The sequence below is a fragment of the Megascapheus bottae genome, chromosome 20 (genome assembly GCF_031878675.1).
Source record: "Megascapheus bottae isolate mThoBot1 chromosome 20, mThoBot2.hap1, whole genome shotgun sequence".
Classification (NCBI taxonomy): domain Eukaryota; kingdom Metazoa; phylum Chordata; class Mammalia; order Rodentia; family Geomyidae; genus Megascapheus; species Megascapheus bottae.
Window position 1 is genome coordinate 36,945,559 of NC_143528.1, and position 15,904 is coordinate 36,961,462.

General features: G+C 39.0%; 1 protein-coding gene across 1 annotated transcript in view; it reads left to right on the forward strand.

Annotated features, from left to right (window-relative positions):
• Window positions 1–640: 640 nt before the first annotated feature.
• Window positions 641–15,904, forward strand: part of Adam7 (ADAM metallopeptidase domain 7) — a 29,117-nt gene continuing 13,853 nt past the window's right edge. Inside the window, exons 1-10 of the mRNA XM_090353805.1 lie at window positions 641–692; window positions 1,512–1,615; window positions 3,930–4,006; window positions 4,889–4,967; window positions 6,248–6,324; window positions 7,516–7,705; window positions 8,228–8,281; window positions 11,011–11,082; window positions 12,559–12,728; window positions 14,535–14,619. Of these exons, the coding sequence (XP_090209931.1) occupies window positions 641–692; window positions 1,512–1,615; window positions 3,930–4,006; window positions 4,889–4,967; window positions 6,248–6,324; window positions 7,516–7,705; window positions 8,228–8,281; window positions 11,011–11,082; window positions 12,559–12,728; window positions 14,535–14,619 (960 nt within the window). The remainder of the gene's footprint in view (window positions 693–1,511; window positions 1,616–3,929; window positions 4,007–4,888; window positions 4,968–6,247; window positions 6,325–7,515; window positions 7,706–8,227; window positions 8,282–11,010; window positions 11,083–12,558; window positions 12,729–14,534; window positions 14,620–15,904) is intronic.

The following is a 15,904-nucleotide window of genomic DNA, read 5'->3' on the forward strand; positions in this document are numbered from 1 at the left end:
AGCTTCCTGAGTAATTAGGATTCGAGGTGTGAGCCACCAGTGCCTGGAAGATTAAGGTAGTTTGAATGATGTATCTAAAATAACTTGGAAGACAATTTGTAAGGATAATATCAGATAATGTGGTAAATCAGAGATTCATGCAACAAATTCACATGAGATACAATCTATTTTACATGTTCCCGCCATATTTGTCTTGTTTATGTTCTCAAATGTTCCTTTATGGTTTTCCTCCAGTCTTCTACATAGCAAGGACTTTGCTTTCTTTAGCAACAGCAGAGACCTCTAACCCTCCCTGTTCGTTCTTTTCAGAACGTTCTTGACATTTCTACTTTGGAAGTTTTAGTACACCTAGAGAAGCAAGTGCACCTTAATTCTGTAGTGGGCATCTTTGTCCAGCCCACATCATCCACCCGCAGCTCAGTGGCTGTCTCTATTAGAACATGATGTTCAACCCAAAACTTTTGCCTCAAGCACTGGACGCCTTGTGTAACTGGAGCCGGGGGCACTTCCTGGTGCCGGATCAAAACTGCCAGTCTGTGTGCCCCACTCTCCACCCTGGCTGCAGAAGAAGAGGCCGGGACGGAGCCCGGGGCCCAGATTCACTCAGGGGCCGCTGCCCCTCACTCCCAGGCCAGTCAGGATGTGGCCTCCCCATGCTCTGCTGATGATTTTACTTACTTTTCAGATCAGAGGTAGGTCTTGAACTTTTCATTGAGCTTCCTTTTAAAATTATACTAGGAAGTAAGCCCTGAGGTTTAAATGATCAGTGATGAGAATATGATTCATGCCCACGATGGGATGATTTTGCAACATGGCCTCCTACTCTTCAGGGCTCTGAGTCCCAGTGAAGAGAAAAGAATGGCCTTTCTGTGTGTCCACAATATATTCATTAGACTCTGTCCTAGCTGTGGACCACTTTGTACTGTTAGAATGTTTCCCATTGAGCTGCAGTTGCTGGTCAGAGTTTAGATATGCTACCTACTCATGATTGTACAGCTTTAACAAACAAACAAACAGATAAAGCTTTATTGAGATGAGATAACTGCAGGCCTTCTCTTCATTGCAATCTAAGTCCTGGGGGATCTTGTCCCAGCTCACTATCAGTGGCACCAGGATGCAAATAGAATGTATTTAGCACTAGCATGCCCCTAAGATTCTCTAGCATGGGGAAGTAAGATTTCAGACTTCAGATACACAGATTCCTGAGTGAGCAAAATATATATATATATATATATATGGTTATTTTCATTGAAGGAGAATTTGAAGGAGGAAGATAATAAAATGACAAAAGGTGAAAACATGCCAGAGGCCCAAAACTTTCCTGGAGCTTACTCCCAATTGCAGGTGAATTCGTGAATACCTGCCTCCATTCCCTTACCTGGAAGGGGCGGAAGATAGTGTTCAAGATTGCTGGTTGGAAATCAGTAAACTCACTGAGAAAACTTTTCCTTTTCCAATCACTGTACATAAGTGTTCTATCAGATGGATCTTCCCCTTATGTTTCCTTTTAGACAAGGCCATCCTCGAAGTAAAGGGTCATGAACTGGTTCATCCTAAAAGACTTCCTCTGATCCAGAAGCGAGATCTTGGACACCTCCATGAATTTAATGCACCGGTATAACTCCTGCTTTAGTAGCTAAGACTTCACTGCCTCCGCCCATGTGTAGAAAGGTGCCTTGGCTCCTATCAGAAGTAGCTATGGATGCATGACTGTCCAGTTTCCAGAGGATTCTCATGTACTTGAGAGCACGTGCTCAGGGGTCAACCACCAAATTAGCAACAATCAAAACAGATCTTCAGAGTTTTAGCCTCTGCCATTTCTTAAACCTTTCAATTACACTAAAGATTCCCACCAACAGTTCTGTTGGGAAAGGAAGAAAAGTATGAGAACTCTCACAGGAACAAAGCAACTGCTAAGGCTGACCCACAATTGCTTATTCAAAAAATTGAAACCATTGGAAGCATTTTTTTCAAAATTAATAAATATCATAGCAAATTGAGAGATGGAGGTGTGGCTCGAGTGGAAGAGTGTGCTCTTTTTTTTAAGACAGTTGAGAGTATGAGTTCAAGCACCACTGAAAAGAAAAAATTCTGGGTACCAGTTGCTCACACCTGCAACCCTAGCTACTGAGGAGGGCGAGATCTGAGGACTGTGCTTCCAAGTCTTCCCAGGTAGACAAATCAAAAGACTCTTATCTCCCCTGCACAAACAAAAAGCCAGAAGTAGAGATGCGGCTCGAGTGGTGGAGTGCCAGATATAAGCAGGGGAAAAAAGCTAACGAAAACCCCAAGGCCCTGAGTTCAAGTCCTTGTTCTACACAAAAAAAAGAAAAGTAAAGAAAAGAGCATAGATAAGATCAAGAGAAGAAGGTCCACAATTAAGAGAGATTTAATGCCGACTGATATACAGTTCTTAGATGATGACCTTAGCTATCAGTGAACACTTGCATTTTGCATTTGAGCTCTTCAAGTTGGCTCACAGAATCTTTCCCTATCAATATCAGCATTTTTCCCTATCGCTATGAAAATACAAACTTTTCCCAGTGCAATGACTTCTCTCCCCTCCACAGCTACTGTGGTCATTTTAGGCTAGACAAAAGTTACAATTTGTTGTGCTTCTCCTTTCTCCGAGCATCACAAGCAAGATGCATCTGAACTTTCCAAATGGCTTATCTTGAGACCATAAGCCAGAAACCATCTCACCCCTCCCATTTGGAAATGATGTCATTTTTTCCAATAAGTTTAATTACAAATAAATTTTCCTTTATCTATATCTTTTCTTACCTCAAGCATTGATATTGTTCAAAAGTGGATGCAGCCAGGAGGGTAACACTAGTTTTCTCCTGTTTACTGCACAGAATTTGCGTTCTCTTCTAACAGTGACTGTGCTGAGACTTACTCAAAACTAGTCTAACACAAGATGAATCTGGTGGACTTACAGTGATAGAGCCCAATTGAGCCGAGGGAAAACAGAAAATAATTTGTCAGTAGTTACCCTTCCATTGTCTCAAAGCCTTTTTAAAAATGGTAGTATTTGTGAGTGATCTTGAGATAGTTTACCACCCAGAAATATTGATTGAATATTAATGTAATACTCAAATGGAGGCTGCCATAAATTGTGCTGGGAAAAAGTCAAAACCTAAACTTGCACTACCTTTCTTTAGAATATCTTATTAATATTGATCAAAAAGAAAAGCCTTGCTTTTCTTGTTGATGAGGAAACTGTTTTTTAATCGTATTTCTGATAATTGACATAGATTTGACAGATGAACTTCCACTTACATTGTATTCTATAAACATAAAACACATTCAATAAAACACTTTTTGTTTTCTGTCAGCCATGGGGCTTGAACTCTAGGCCTGGGCACTATCTCTGAGCTCTTCAGCTCAAGGCTACCACCCTACCCCTTGAGCCACAGGGCCACTTCCAGTTTCCTGGTGGTTAATTGGAGATAAGAGTCTCATGGACTTTAGTTCCCAGACTGGCTTTGACCCGTGATCCTCAGATCTCAGCCTCCTGGGTAGCTAGGATTTCAGGTGTGAGCCACTGCACCCAGTTTAAAACAACACTTTTTATTAAATGAAAGGGGAGAATTATCAATAACTCCACACACCATTAACTAAAATCACACATAGAAGACCTCAGGGTTTTTAGGTGGGATATGGTTGTTGAGTAATTGGTGGATCACTAGACAGGAACAATCGACACTGTTCATTCTACGGTGCTTCAGAAACTTGTAACCAAAAATAACTTTGATAAAATTCCCCTGTAATGGTAGCTCACCTTAAATTCAGCTTCCTTAGTGTTTATTCCCTGAAGAAACTGAAGTTGGGAAAGTGGGGAGTGGGTAAGTGTCTACCTGCTCCTGTGGCAGGGGAGATGCTAGATAAATTCCTGTGACCGACACATGACACGTCGTGTTTTTCAGGAAATGTATGAAGAAGAATTGTTGTATGAAATAAAGCTAGGTGAGAAAACCCTAATCCTTCACCTGCTGCGATCAAGGTGAGCTCTTTTGACATGTAATTACCTTGTCTAGGATAGTCCCGGGATTGTCTCAGCTACCAGTCACGTAAATTCCTCCAGCATTATTGCCTACAGATTTTAGGAATTCTTCCCTTCTATCCAAGCCCATCACATCCCATAAGCTTAACGATGACATGGACACTGTTCTCTGGTCCCTGGATGACTCTCTTTTGGGGTTCTTGAAAGCTCTTTTTGCTCTATCTGGTCACTCAAAGAAGAAAACTGATGCATTAGTACTGTTTGAATACACAAACAGAGAAATTTGAAAACTATCATTTTTCAATTTACTTCTAAGCTATTCAAAATGCCAAGTACTTTTGGAGGAATAAGCTAAGAAAAGGGAAGAATTTGCTCCATCAAGACATCTTATGTGGCTGAGTAGACCTAAGAACCTTAGATTCCTTCAGTAGCAGCTTGTTGAGGCTAGGAATTTCCAACATTGTCGTATGGGCTTTTGGTACCAATCCCTGCACATTAAAGGCATGAGGAGTTGTCAGATACTAAGTAGAATGGAAAGGCAGACACTACTAGAGAACTGAGAACCTGGTTAATTAGCTTAAAAGAGAACCAAATAATATGGGGAGGGGGAGGCTATTACCCTCTCTTCTGAATCCCCTGCTATATCAATGTGCCAAAACACAAACTTCATACCATAATCATACTGATTCAGCTTCATTTCAGATCATTTTGAAAAGCTCTGGCTGGCATCTTATTAGGTTAGAGTATCCATATTGCAACTCTATATTTACTTGTTTCCTTTAATTCCTGTGACACCTAGAGTCTTCTCTACCATAAGACAGTTTTGACCTGGTAGATGTTGAAAATTAACAAATCCTATTTCTGCCCTGCTCTCTGTTATAGGGACCTCCTCGCCTCAAATTACAGCGAAATGTACTATAACGTCAAAGGAGAAGTGCTCAGCAGACACCCTCAGATCATGGTATCTTATTCAACCCCGCCTTTCCTCTGAATCAGTTCTGTCCTGTTGGTATTCTTCAGTCCCACTTCTAGCTGTACTACCCAGTCCAAAATCATTACAGCTGAGTCCTAAATGGACAGATCATTAGAAAATAGGATTGTTATGAGCCCTTGAGGCAGCTGCCACTAGCCAGCAAGCAATTCAATGTGTTCAAGGTATTTTTGTTTACTAAGCAGATGTGTCTGCGGTTTGAAGTGGCAGAAGGGGAATATAAGAGGTCCTAATGGAACTGGGATTGGCATAAGAGCTAAAATCAAGCACGTGAAGCAACGTTAAGATCTCCATGGAATTTTATTTTTGTGTAGCTTACAGGCCCTTTCCCAGCACTTCTGATGCCTGCCACCATTATGGTCTCATCTTCCTTCTCTAAATAAGCCTTTACATTAATCATTCATATTCACCTAGTGATGTGCATTCTGTTTTACCTCCATTTTTCTAGACCATATCCTCTGCAGACTTCTAGCCAAGATTGACATTATTCCCTCTTACTAAAAATGATGCTTTATGAAACCCATTTTCTATTTAAAGCAAGTATTGACCCTTATGATATCTAAATCATAATACTATAAAATTTCATAATCTTTAAATTCATCTGAAGATCGCCTCATTTTATTTCTTTTTTACAGGGGAGAGGCAGTCCTGGGGCTTGAACTCAGGGCCTACACACTGCTATGAGTTTCTTTGCTACAGGCTAGTGCTCTATCACTTGAACTATAGCAGTCCTCTGGCTTTTTGGTGATTAATTGGAGATAAGAATCTCACAGCATTCCTGTCTTGGCTGGGTTTGGATCACAGTCCCCAGAGTTCAGCCCACCAAGTAACTAAGGTTATAGCTACTGGCCACTGGCCAGAAAGATCTGTATTTGGAAGAATCAAGAAAATGACTTGATTTCATAAGCAACTCAGAAAATTATCATGCTAGCTCAAGAGGATTAGTTTGGCAATGATGTAAGAGTAGATTTAAGGGGTCCTAATTGTACAAAAAGGGTCACTTACCTAAAATGAGAAAGATTGCATACAGGACTTTACACAAAGTAATTTGTAGCTAAGATATAAGGCCTCTATAGCAGGATCAAATAGTTGTAAATATAAGAATGTAGTGAATAAATGCATGGAAATATATGAAATACTGATACAGTCTCAACAGAAAATAGATACTGATATATTATAATGGATTAATTGATATACTTATTCATGTTTACTTTACATGCAGTTAGTATTAATGAACTTTCCTATTTTAGGATCACTGTTTTTACCAAGGTTCTATTGTACATGAATATGACTCTGCTGCCAGTATCAGCACGTGTAGTGGCCTCAGGTAAGGCAGAATCTTCTTACTGTTACGTTTTCCTATGGCTTGGCACGAGGGGTTCCTGCCTGTCATCCTAGCTACTTAGAAAGCTGAGATCTGAGGATCGCAGTTTGAAGCCAGCTCAGGCAGAAAAGTCCCTATGAGAATCTTATCTCCAATTAACCATTCAAAAACTAGATATGGAGCTGTGGCTCAAAATATAGTGCACCGGCCTTGAGCAAAAGAACGTAAGGACAGCACCCAAGCCCTGGGTTGAAATGAGCATCCCTCAGCAGGGTCAGTTGTACTGTCTGTGATCAAGGGGCTCAGTATTGAAGGTTCCTGGACATTAGCTGGCCTGTGTGCTCATGCCAGCGAGACCAGAGACTTTCTCCTGACCATCCAGTTCACTAGTGGTCAAACTGAGTCCCAAACCTGTATCTGTTGACTTCTGATTCTATGAGTTCTTATAACACCTGATACTCCAGGAATGTTACAAAATCAGGCTATTTCTGGGTATTTCTCTAAGTAAAAAGGTAGAGATAATGCTTACAAATCTTTGAAGATTTGTACCCAAACACAGACGAGGGGACACAGCAAGGAGATGACAAAGAACAAGGAGTTTCTATCTTCACTGAATGACTTACTTGACTAATTCCCAGAATTTTCAAGCATTTGAATAGCTCTAATAACGAAATTACCCCCAGCATTTGTAACATCAGATATTTGCTCTATATATGGCGAGGAAACTCAAATTTCCTGCAATCACTCTGTGGGAATGACTACAATATACTACACTCAATGCAGAAATTAGATTTTCACATTTTCTGAAAATCCAGATAAGTTAACTCTGACCAAAAACAATTACTAATTCAGTCAAAGATTGAATTTCATTTCATTTCTCAACCACCCAACCATAACCGACTACCATGCCCATGAGGTCTTGACCTTTTGGTTTTTTCTTGACAAGGTGAAATGTGCCAAGTGTGATAGTACATGTCTATAATCCCAGCTCTGGGAGTCTAAAGCAAGAGGTTGAAGGTTCAAGAGTTTACTGCTAGCCTGGATTGTATAGTAAGCTAGAATCTCAAACAGCCAGTGGCAGGGGGTGTCACTCAATTAGTACAGGACGTACCTAGAATGCTCAAGGATCTAGGATTCATCAGTAAATAGAATCATTAGAGATCATGAAAATGCACCATGTTCCAATTTCCCCAGGGGATTCTTCAGGGTAAATGATCAAAGGTATCTCATAGAACCGTTGAAATACTCGGATGGGAGAGAGCATTTGGTCTTCAAATATAACACAAGGGGGCTGTATGCCAGTAATTATTCTTGTGAAGAGCTCAATTTCACTAAGGAAACACTTCCAGAGGATGTGAAATATAAGGAAGACCACAAAGAACAAGTGAGTGACCTACTTTCAATCCTATGAACCCAGGTAAAATGCCTCTTCTTTCCAACGTGATCTAGAAAAGAACCAGTGAATCCAGCTAGCAAAACATATGTCAGATTCAGGAATCTGATACTTAGATGAAACCTGGATTTCAAATTTCATTGATATCCATATAAAAATGTGTTTTTTCCAATGATAAGTGTCAAGGGATTTCATCCATTTCAATATTTTTTTTTAAAGTATGCCTCCTTGGGGCCTGGAGTTTGGCCTAGTGGTAGAGTGCTTGCCTAGCATGCACGAAGACCCAGGTTCAATTCCTCAGTACCACATACATAGAAAAAAGCCGGAAATGGTGCTGAGGCTCAAGTGGTAGAGCACTAGCCTTGAGAAAGTCCAAGGACAGTGCTCAGGCCCTGAGCTCAAGCCCAGTAATGACACCCCTAAAGAGAGATGCCATTCTATGATAAGAATGTAAGAAGTCTGCAGTGCCCTGGGCCTATTCTGAATGTTTTTGTCTTTCCTGTGAACTTCCAGAGCACCCGCAAGGAGAGCTATATTGAACTGTTCATTGTTGCTGATGATTATGTGGTAAGTTTCAGAGGAACATTTTATTCCTTGCTCATTTGTATATGACTATGGTTCTGATGATGACCCATTCTGGGATCAAACTTCTGTTTCTCATTTCCCAAAACAGATGTAGTTAAGAGCCCATCAAATCCTCTGCACAGCATAGTTGGCTAATCCCAAATACCACCTACTTCCACTCCAAATTTACAGAAACTCTCAACAATGTATTTTTTCTTTATTTTTTAAAATTGTAATGTATAGAGGGATTACAGTTATATTTGCCAGATAGTAGGTGCATTACTTCTCACACATTGATACCTCAACTCATGTTTTTGTTCCCATTTCCCTCCCCACCCCCTTCAACAATATATTTTAAAACATCAACAACCCCACAGTCGAGACCCAAAGGAACACTGAAACTTCCCAAATGCTAAATTTTAAGCAGAAAGTCTTTATCAGAACAGGGAATAAATTCAAAACTTTAGGGACTTGTGGTCTATAGAATACAGGAAAAAGGGGTTGAAGAATTGAATTTCCTTAAGACCAAAAGTCTGATTTTCTGTATAATTCCCCAGAACCATAAAATGCTGACTCATTCATGAAAGCAAAACTAAAAAACCTCCAGTGAAACACTAAAACATAAAGGAAATTTTCTGTTTGCTTGACATTTTTATGGGTTTGGAAAATTTTATGCACGGGAGAATAAAATTAATCAATCATGAGGCATAACCATATGTTTTTATTCAGGTGCAGACATGGCAAGCAAAGCTTTCAAGGTAAAAATTGGTTATGATCTGCTAAACAAGTACAACCAAAATGTTCTGTAAATCTCATTTCATAACCTGAGTCACATGAAGAAGAATCTACCGTCATAAACAGGAAAATCAACTCCACAGAACTCTAAATCATTCACTGGTGTTTCAAACCATTCTTATTATGCAAGCATTGGCTTGCATAAACATTTACATATATTAACCATGTAAAAGTGAGTCTAAATTACAAGGAAAAAACCATAAAAGATAGGAAAAATGGGAGGCAGATGTGAGAAGCTACTTTAATATCTATAAAAGGAAAAAAAATAAATGTCCTTGCGAAAGTTTACTGGAGGATGAACAAGTCAGAGACACTACCACTTATGAAGCACCGAGAGATAAAGAGGAATCAGCAAGGAACCAATCAGAGTACAGGAGCTAATAGAGACCAAGATGTGAAGGAAATTGTTTGAATGTGTAAATACTCAGTATGAACTGTGCACAACATGCCAGAGAGTGTTCAGGGCATTTGCTAATTGAGAGAACATCTGAGTGCTATCAAGAACAGTTCTACTTTGGGAGAAAAACATAGAAAAGGGTATCAATGTTCAAGAAGTAATGTACCCACTACCTGATGAATGTAACTGTAACCCTTCTATACATCACCCCAACAATAAAATACAATTTAAAAAAAACCAGTTCTACTGAGCAGTGGAATTGATTCAAAGGGACAGTGGTAATAGAAATCAGCACAGTATGTCAAGTCTGTGGGAAATAAGTACTGAAGAGATCTTAATGCTGTACCTTGAAAGAATTTCAACATTTGAGATATGGGAGAACAATGGAAAGGTAACCAGAGGAGATCTACAAGAGTCAGGACAGGCATGCTTACCCTTAGTGTGCTCATAAAAGAGGTTTGGTCAGATAGAAGACTTTCTTGTTTCTAAATATATTTAATTGATCATGTTGTCGAGGTCCTGATAGCTCAGAAAGTTATAGAGCAGAACTGAGCAGGCTAAAGCCCACGATTCTGCCTGCGCTGTTCATCTTCTCCTGGCCCTTTTCAGGCAGGCTTGGCTCCACAGTGCTTTTGATGGTATGTTCCATTATCTGTGGCCGCCATAGATCTAAGAGGCCCTAAGCTATCTAATGTTGCTGTGGAAATGTAATAAGTGTTGTCTTGTCATTAAAAATAAAAGGTGGGAGGTTGGGGGACATTTTCTAGGTGTCATGGGCTTCTGCCTGAAATTCTAGTTACTTTGGAGGCTGAGAATAGAAGGATGACTGGTCAACCAGGCTTGCCTGGTGTCATGGTACACAGCTGCCATCTCAAGCCATGTGGGAAAGGCTGGGATTGAGAGGATCATGGCTCCAGGCTAGCCAAGGCAGAAAAGTCCATGAGATTCCATCTTCACAGAGGAAAATCAGATACCGTTGTGTGTCTCTGGGATCCCAGCAAGGCCCAGGCTGGGTAGGAAGTGAGACCCTGCTGGGAAATTGATCCGTGAAAAGTGGAGGGGCGTGGGGAGGATGTCTCACCAGCTTAGCAAAAAAAGGGGCCATAAATTCAAACTCCTGTAACACACACACACACACACACACACACACACACACACACACACACACTGAGGAAAGAAAGACAGGAAAAAGTAGTTTTGGAAGAATGCTAAACAGGTGGTTTATATGATGAATTTGAAAAGGGAGAGAGAAGAGAGAGAGAGAGAGAGAGAGAGAGAGAGAGAGAGAGAGAGAGAGAGAGAGAGAGAGAGAGAGAGAGAGAGAGAATCTTAGCATTACGCCACAATGCAATGTCTTATCCAACTCCTGTTTCTAAGGACTTCATATCAAAATATTATCTTACCATAAATTGCCCAGCTATTACTTGGCTTGGAGATGAGCTCTTTATTTCCTGGGCATCTTTTTTTCCTGTGTAATACCTTGCAATGAATGAACTATTTACTCAGTCTTATTAGTGAATGTTGATGTCTTTCTTTCCAGTACCGTAGGAGCAACAAACATCACAGCAAACTAAGGAAACGAATATGGGGAATGGTCAATTTTGTCAACATGGTAAGGTCTGATATAGTTTGACTCAATTTGAAATTATAAATGCAAAGAACCCTTTAGGGTATTTTTGTTGGTGCTGGTCGTGGGGCTTGAACTCTGGGCCTGGGTGCTGTCCCTGAGCTCTTCAGCTCAAAGCTACCACCCTACCCCTGGAGCCACAGCACCACTTCCTGTTTTATACTGGTTAATTGGAGATAAGAGTCTCACAGACTTTAGTGCCTGGACTGGACTATTTTAGTAACTCAATACAGAGGCAGTTTCACTCACAAAAATTCACTACATGAACTAATCTGCAAAAATCAATCAATGGTAAAAAAAAAAACATAGTAACAAATCAAAGCTCCACAGTTTTGGTTTTCTAAGTAGATTATATTTGGTTTTGGTTTTCTAAATAGATTATATTTAATATTTTGAAACCTTCAATTATGGGTCTCTAAACATGAAATTTATGGAACAATATGTGGAGATTTAGAAATGTAACCACCTGTAAAGCAACCCTCACTATTCAAATGAGTTTTCTGCCAGCTTTTGTAACAAAATGTCCTTTAGGCTTCAAATAAAATCAGGAAAATGGTTTCAATAACATCTATATTATTTATTATTTTATCTAAATTTTGATGAAATATAGCCCTTACAAAAATGTGAGTTATGGGCTAGGAGTATGGCCTAGTGGTAGAGTGTTTACTTAGCATGCACAAAGCCCTGGATTTGATGCCTTGGTACTGTATATACAGAAAAAGCCAGAAGTGGTGCTGTGGCTTGAGTGGTAGAGCGCTAGCCTTGAGGTAAAGCCAAAAGACAGCACTCAGGCCTTGAGTTTAAGCCCCAGGACTGGCAAAAACAAACAATAATGTGAGTTATACACATCTTTCTTTGCTGACAGCTTCTAAAACAGCCCAGCTCTATTACTAGAGTAAAAAAACTCCATAGGAAGATGCTGGGAGGACCTGGAAGATTTATGGGCTACAAGGATTTCTGTCTTGCTTAGGGAATCACTAGAGAGGTTTCTCAGATCAAAAAGTAGTTATAAAAAAAATCAGACACAGCTACATTTCTGAAGGCCAATTCCAACTTCCTAATGTACCATAAACCCCATTCTCCATCTAAAGGAGAATGTTCATCCCACTGTGTGCCACTTTCATTAAATTTGTAATATCAGGGCACATCAATTTTTTTCATCCGAGACACCTTCTAAGACCAGTGTCTGTAAGGCTTATGCTGTTTCAAGGAATGTCAGAATGACTTCATCAAGAATCTTTGGGAATGTGGTAATCTCCATGAGTAAACACACTCAACAAAATATTCATAATACTCTGCATTCTAGCTTGGGCTTTCAATTTATGAATTGAAAAATGGCACTATTTTTTATGTATCTAACAAGTTAAAAATACTGAGAGATTTTGGAAATGGAGAGGAATGTGGTGATGATGCAGGATCCTTCCAGCCACTGACTGTGTGAAAAATGATTTTGTTGAGCAGATTTACAAAACCTTAAATATTCACGTGTCATTGGTTGGCATTGAAGTTTGGACCAATGGAGACAAAATTGAAGTGGATGCAAATATGGAAACTACCTTGTCACATTTTTCAGCTTGGCAAGAAACAGTCCTTAAGAAAAGGAAGCATTTTGACCATGTCCTGTTACTGAGGTGTGTGGTTACTCCATTTTCCTGAATATCATAGGTGCATTATTAAACTACAAAACAGAATTAATGAACAATAATAAAGCTTTATAAAGTACTTGACTGGGGAGTACACTGGGAAAAGATATGCTACTTATACACAAAATTTCCAAGTGGATTATTTAATAATTGTTCATTTTAAAATTGATTCAACTACCAAGGGAAACTCTTATATACTCATATGCCTGGGTCGATTTGTGAAAACTTGACTAGCAAAGCGTGTTGAGACTCCCTGTGCCTCTCAGAATTCAGTATACACAGCTTACTCAGTTTTTTTCCTGATGTTATCTGCAGTTTGGCTTTTTGGCTGACCTCAGAAACAGAAAATTTGCTAAGTCTAAACTCAGAGGTCATGTCTAGTCGTTGGTCAGTTGGTAAGAGTAAACCAGTTCAGCAAATTATCCTTCTTGATAGTTTTTATATCTAGACCCCAAATATAGTTGTGCGAGTCTTGGGCATGGGCATTCATGCATTATTATACCCAGGGATGAACAGTAGTAAAATATCACCATCAAATTCTACTAAGCTTAATTGGCATTGATCCTCCTCTGTATATGCATATTTATCAACAATTAATAAGTAGGTCCACAGCTATGTAAGAGGAAGGCTGGCAAGTAGCTTTGCCTATCAGTAAGTCATCCGTAAATAGGAAAGGGGAGCAATACTACTACGTGTCCAACTGGGTGCCATGTTTGGGACCTCTGTGTTGGTATGGCATTGTCATGATACTTCTTCTATGTTTAAGCAGCTATGAGAGAAATAAGCTTCTAGATGGTTCTTTCTCCACCATTCCTGGTGCCTTTTCAAGACCATTAGAGTTCGGAAGGATCAGAATGCTAAACTTCACCAAGACCTAGAGTAAATGCTAAAACTTACCAGAATAATATCTGATAATATCAGATAATATCAGTATTGGACCTTTCATAAGTTTCATATATATATATATATATATATATATTCTTGATCAAAAAAGCTGAAGGCTAGAAGGAGAAATCTTGCCTTTCTTTGAATCATTTAATTTTCTAAATCTTTTCTTCTAGTCCCTGGTACATCCATTTATAATGACCTAATTCTTTTTTCCATATATTTTTATTGTAATCAGTAGAAGGGTTGCATTATATTCACCAGCTAGAAGGTGCATTACTTCACAAACATTGATACCCTTTCTCATATCTTGGTCCCCATTACCCTCCCCACACCCCGCCCCTCTTTTGCTGTCCCTTGGTTATCTCCTATTGTTACAGTACTTGTCTTTGTAGGAAATCCAGACTAGCCCTCATTTTAAAGGTCTCGTAAAGATTTTGATTATCGCTTTAACAATCTCTGAGTTGCTATAGTTGATTTAAAAGTTTTAATGTTTTCAGCTATAGGCACTTGATCATGGTGTTGATTGCCCACTGACACCTTTGTTTTCACTTTTTTTTTTACTTTGCATTCATCTGTTTGATTGACACAAGTCCCTGGTGCCAGCATTGGTCTTTGGTTTTTAGTAGTTTTATCTAGAGCTTAGTGCAGGCTAAACTAGAATTTTAAAAAATGTGATTCCCATCTTCCTTAACTTTTAGAATTTTACTTTTTTTTCAATTTCCCTGGGAGATGGTAGTGGCTGTTCCAATGCTCTTGGGTTTGAAACGAGCTCAGTATCCACTGAGTTCCTCCCGGTGAGGGAGGGCACTGGCATATGCCCAGCATTCGAGGACTTCCTAGCCCTTTGGTCTTTGTGCTCATTGAACTTGACTCAGATTGAAGAGTGTTCTTGCATCTTGTTTATAGTGGGAAATGGCTTTCCATACATACCCAAGGGATTTCTTACTCCACCGGGATGTGCCTGCCCCATTATTCCACTAGTGTTGTCAAGGTGGGTTGTGTTTTTGTTATATGTCAGTTTATGGAAATGTTGGAATTAAATTGTGTCTGTGTTTGTATATATTTGTCATATCTCCTCAATGTATATTGAAGAGACTTACATTTTCTCTTTGAACTGAGAAAAACCTTTTATTTAAAGCAATTATTATTGTTGAACCTTTTTGGAATTTTATGTGCCTCACTAGTTCCAAACACTAGCACAGCAAGCATATTCCCTATTTCTAAGCAAGTAGAAAATATAAAGAAGACTTGAAAAGGCAGAAAGGTTTCATTTCATACTCATGAATATTATTTAGAACATGACAAAAGCAAAAAGACTGAAGACAGATTATTGGAAGTCAACTAGATGTTAATGTTTTTAAAAATGCAACCATAGCTTAAACTTTGATATTCAATGTTTGAAATAGCTTTAGCTTTTTTTAAAAAAAATAAATTACTTGAAATTTTGCCCCTGAGATTTAGATTACTTTTGGAATTAAGAAACCTATGTCTGAATTTGTATTTCACTTGAATTTTATTTGTACATACTTATTAAAAAGAAAAAAACTTGAGGACTGTCTTTAAAGGAATAAAAATTAGTAACATTTTTACTACATTTTCCTCGGTGTTTTTTTAATATCTTAAATTCTTGATTTACCTAATCAGTTTTCACTTTGACCCAATTTCTTTCAATGACATAGCTTTGTCACCCGAATCTCTATTTAAAGAACACAGAAAGTCTCTAATTGATGCTATGGAAAGGCATGCAGACTTTGTTCTTGTGATAAGTTAGCCATAGCTTCTGTTGTCCAGGCTAAATTTCTGAGCATAAAGTATCTGTTAGGGGTGTCTCAACACAAATAAAGATACTTCTGTAATGCTATTTTAACATTCAAATGCATTTTTATGATGAAGAATGTTATTTTTTTGCCAAATCATTTTGCTACTAGAAGACAAACACCTTTTAATTTTATGTATTAAGACACCTTTTGTGACCACCTTTAAATTAAAACCTTTTCATTAAAAAAATTTAGGTGAAGCTGAGTACAGTGGCTCACGCCTATAATCCTAGTTTCTCAGGAGGCTGAGATCTGAGGATCATGGTTCAAAGCCAGGCCAGGCTCTAAAAATGTCCATGAGACTCTTATTTCAATTAATCACCAAAAAATCTGAAGTGGCATTGTGATTCAAGGGATAGGGTGGTAGCCTGAAGCTGAAAAGCTTAGGGGCAGTGCCCAGGCCCAGAGTTCAAGTCCCATGAGTGACAAAAAAAAACAAAAGAAAATTTTAGGTGAAAA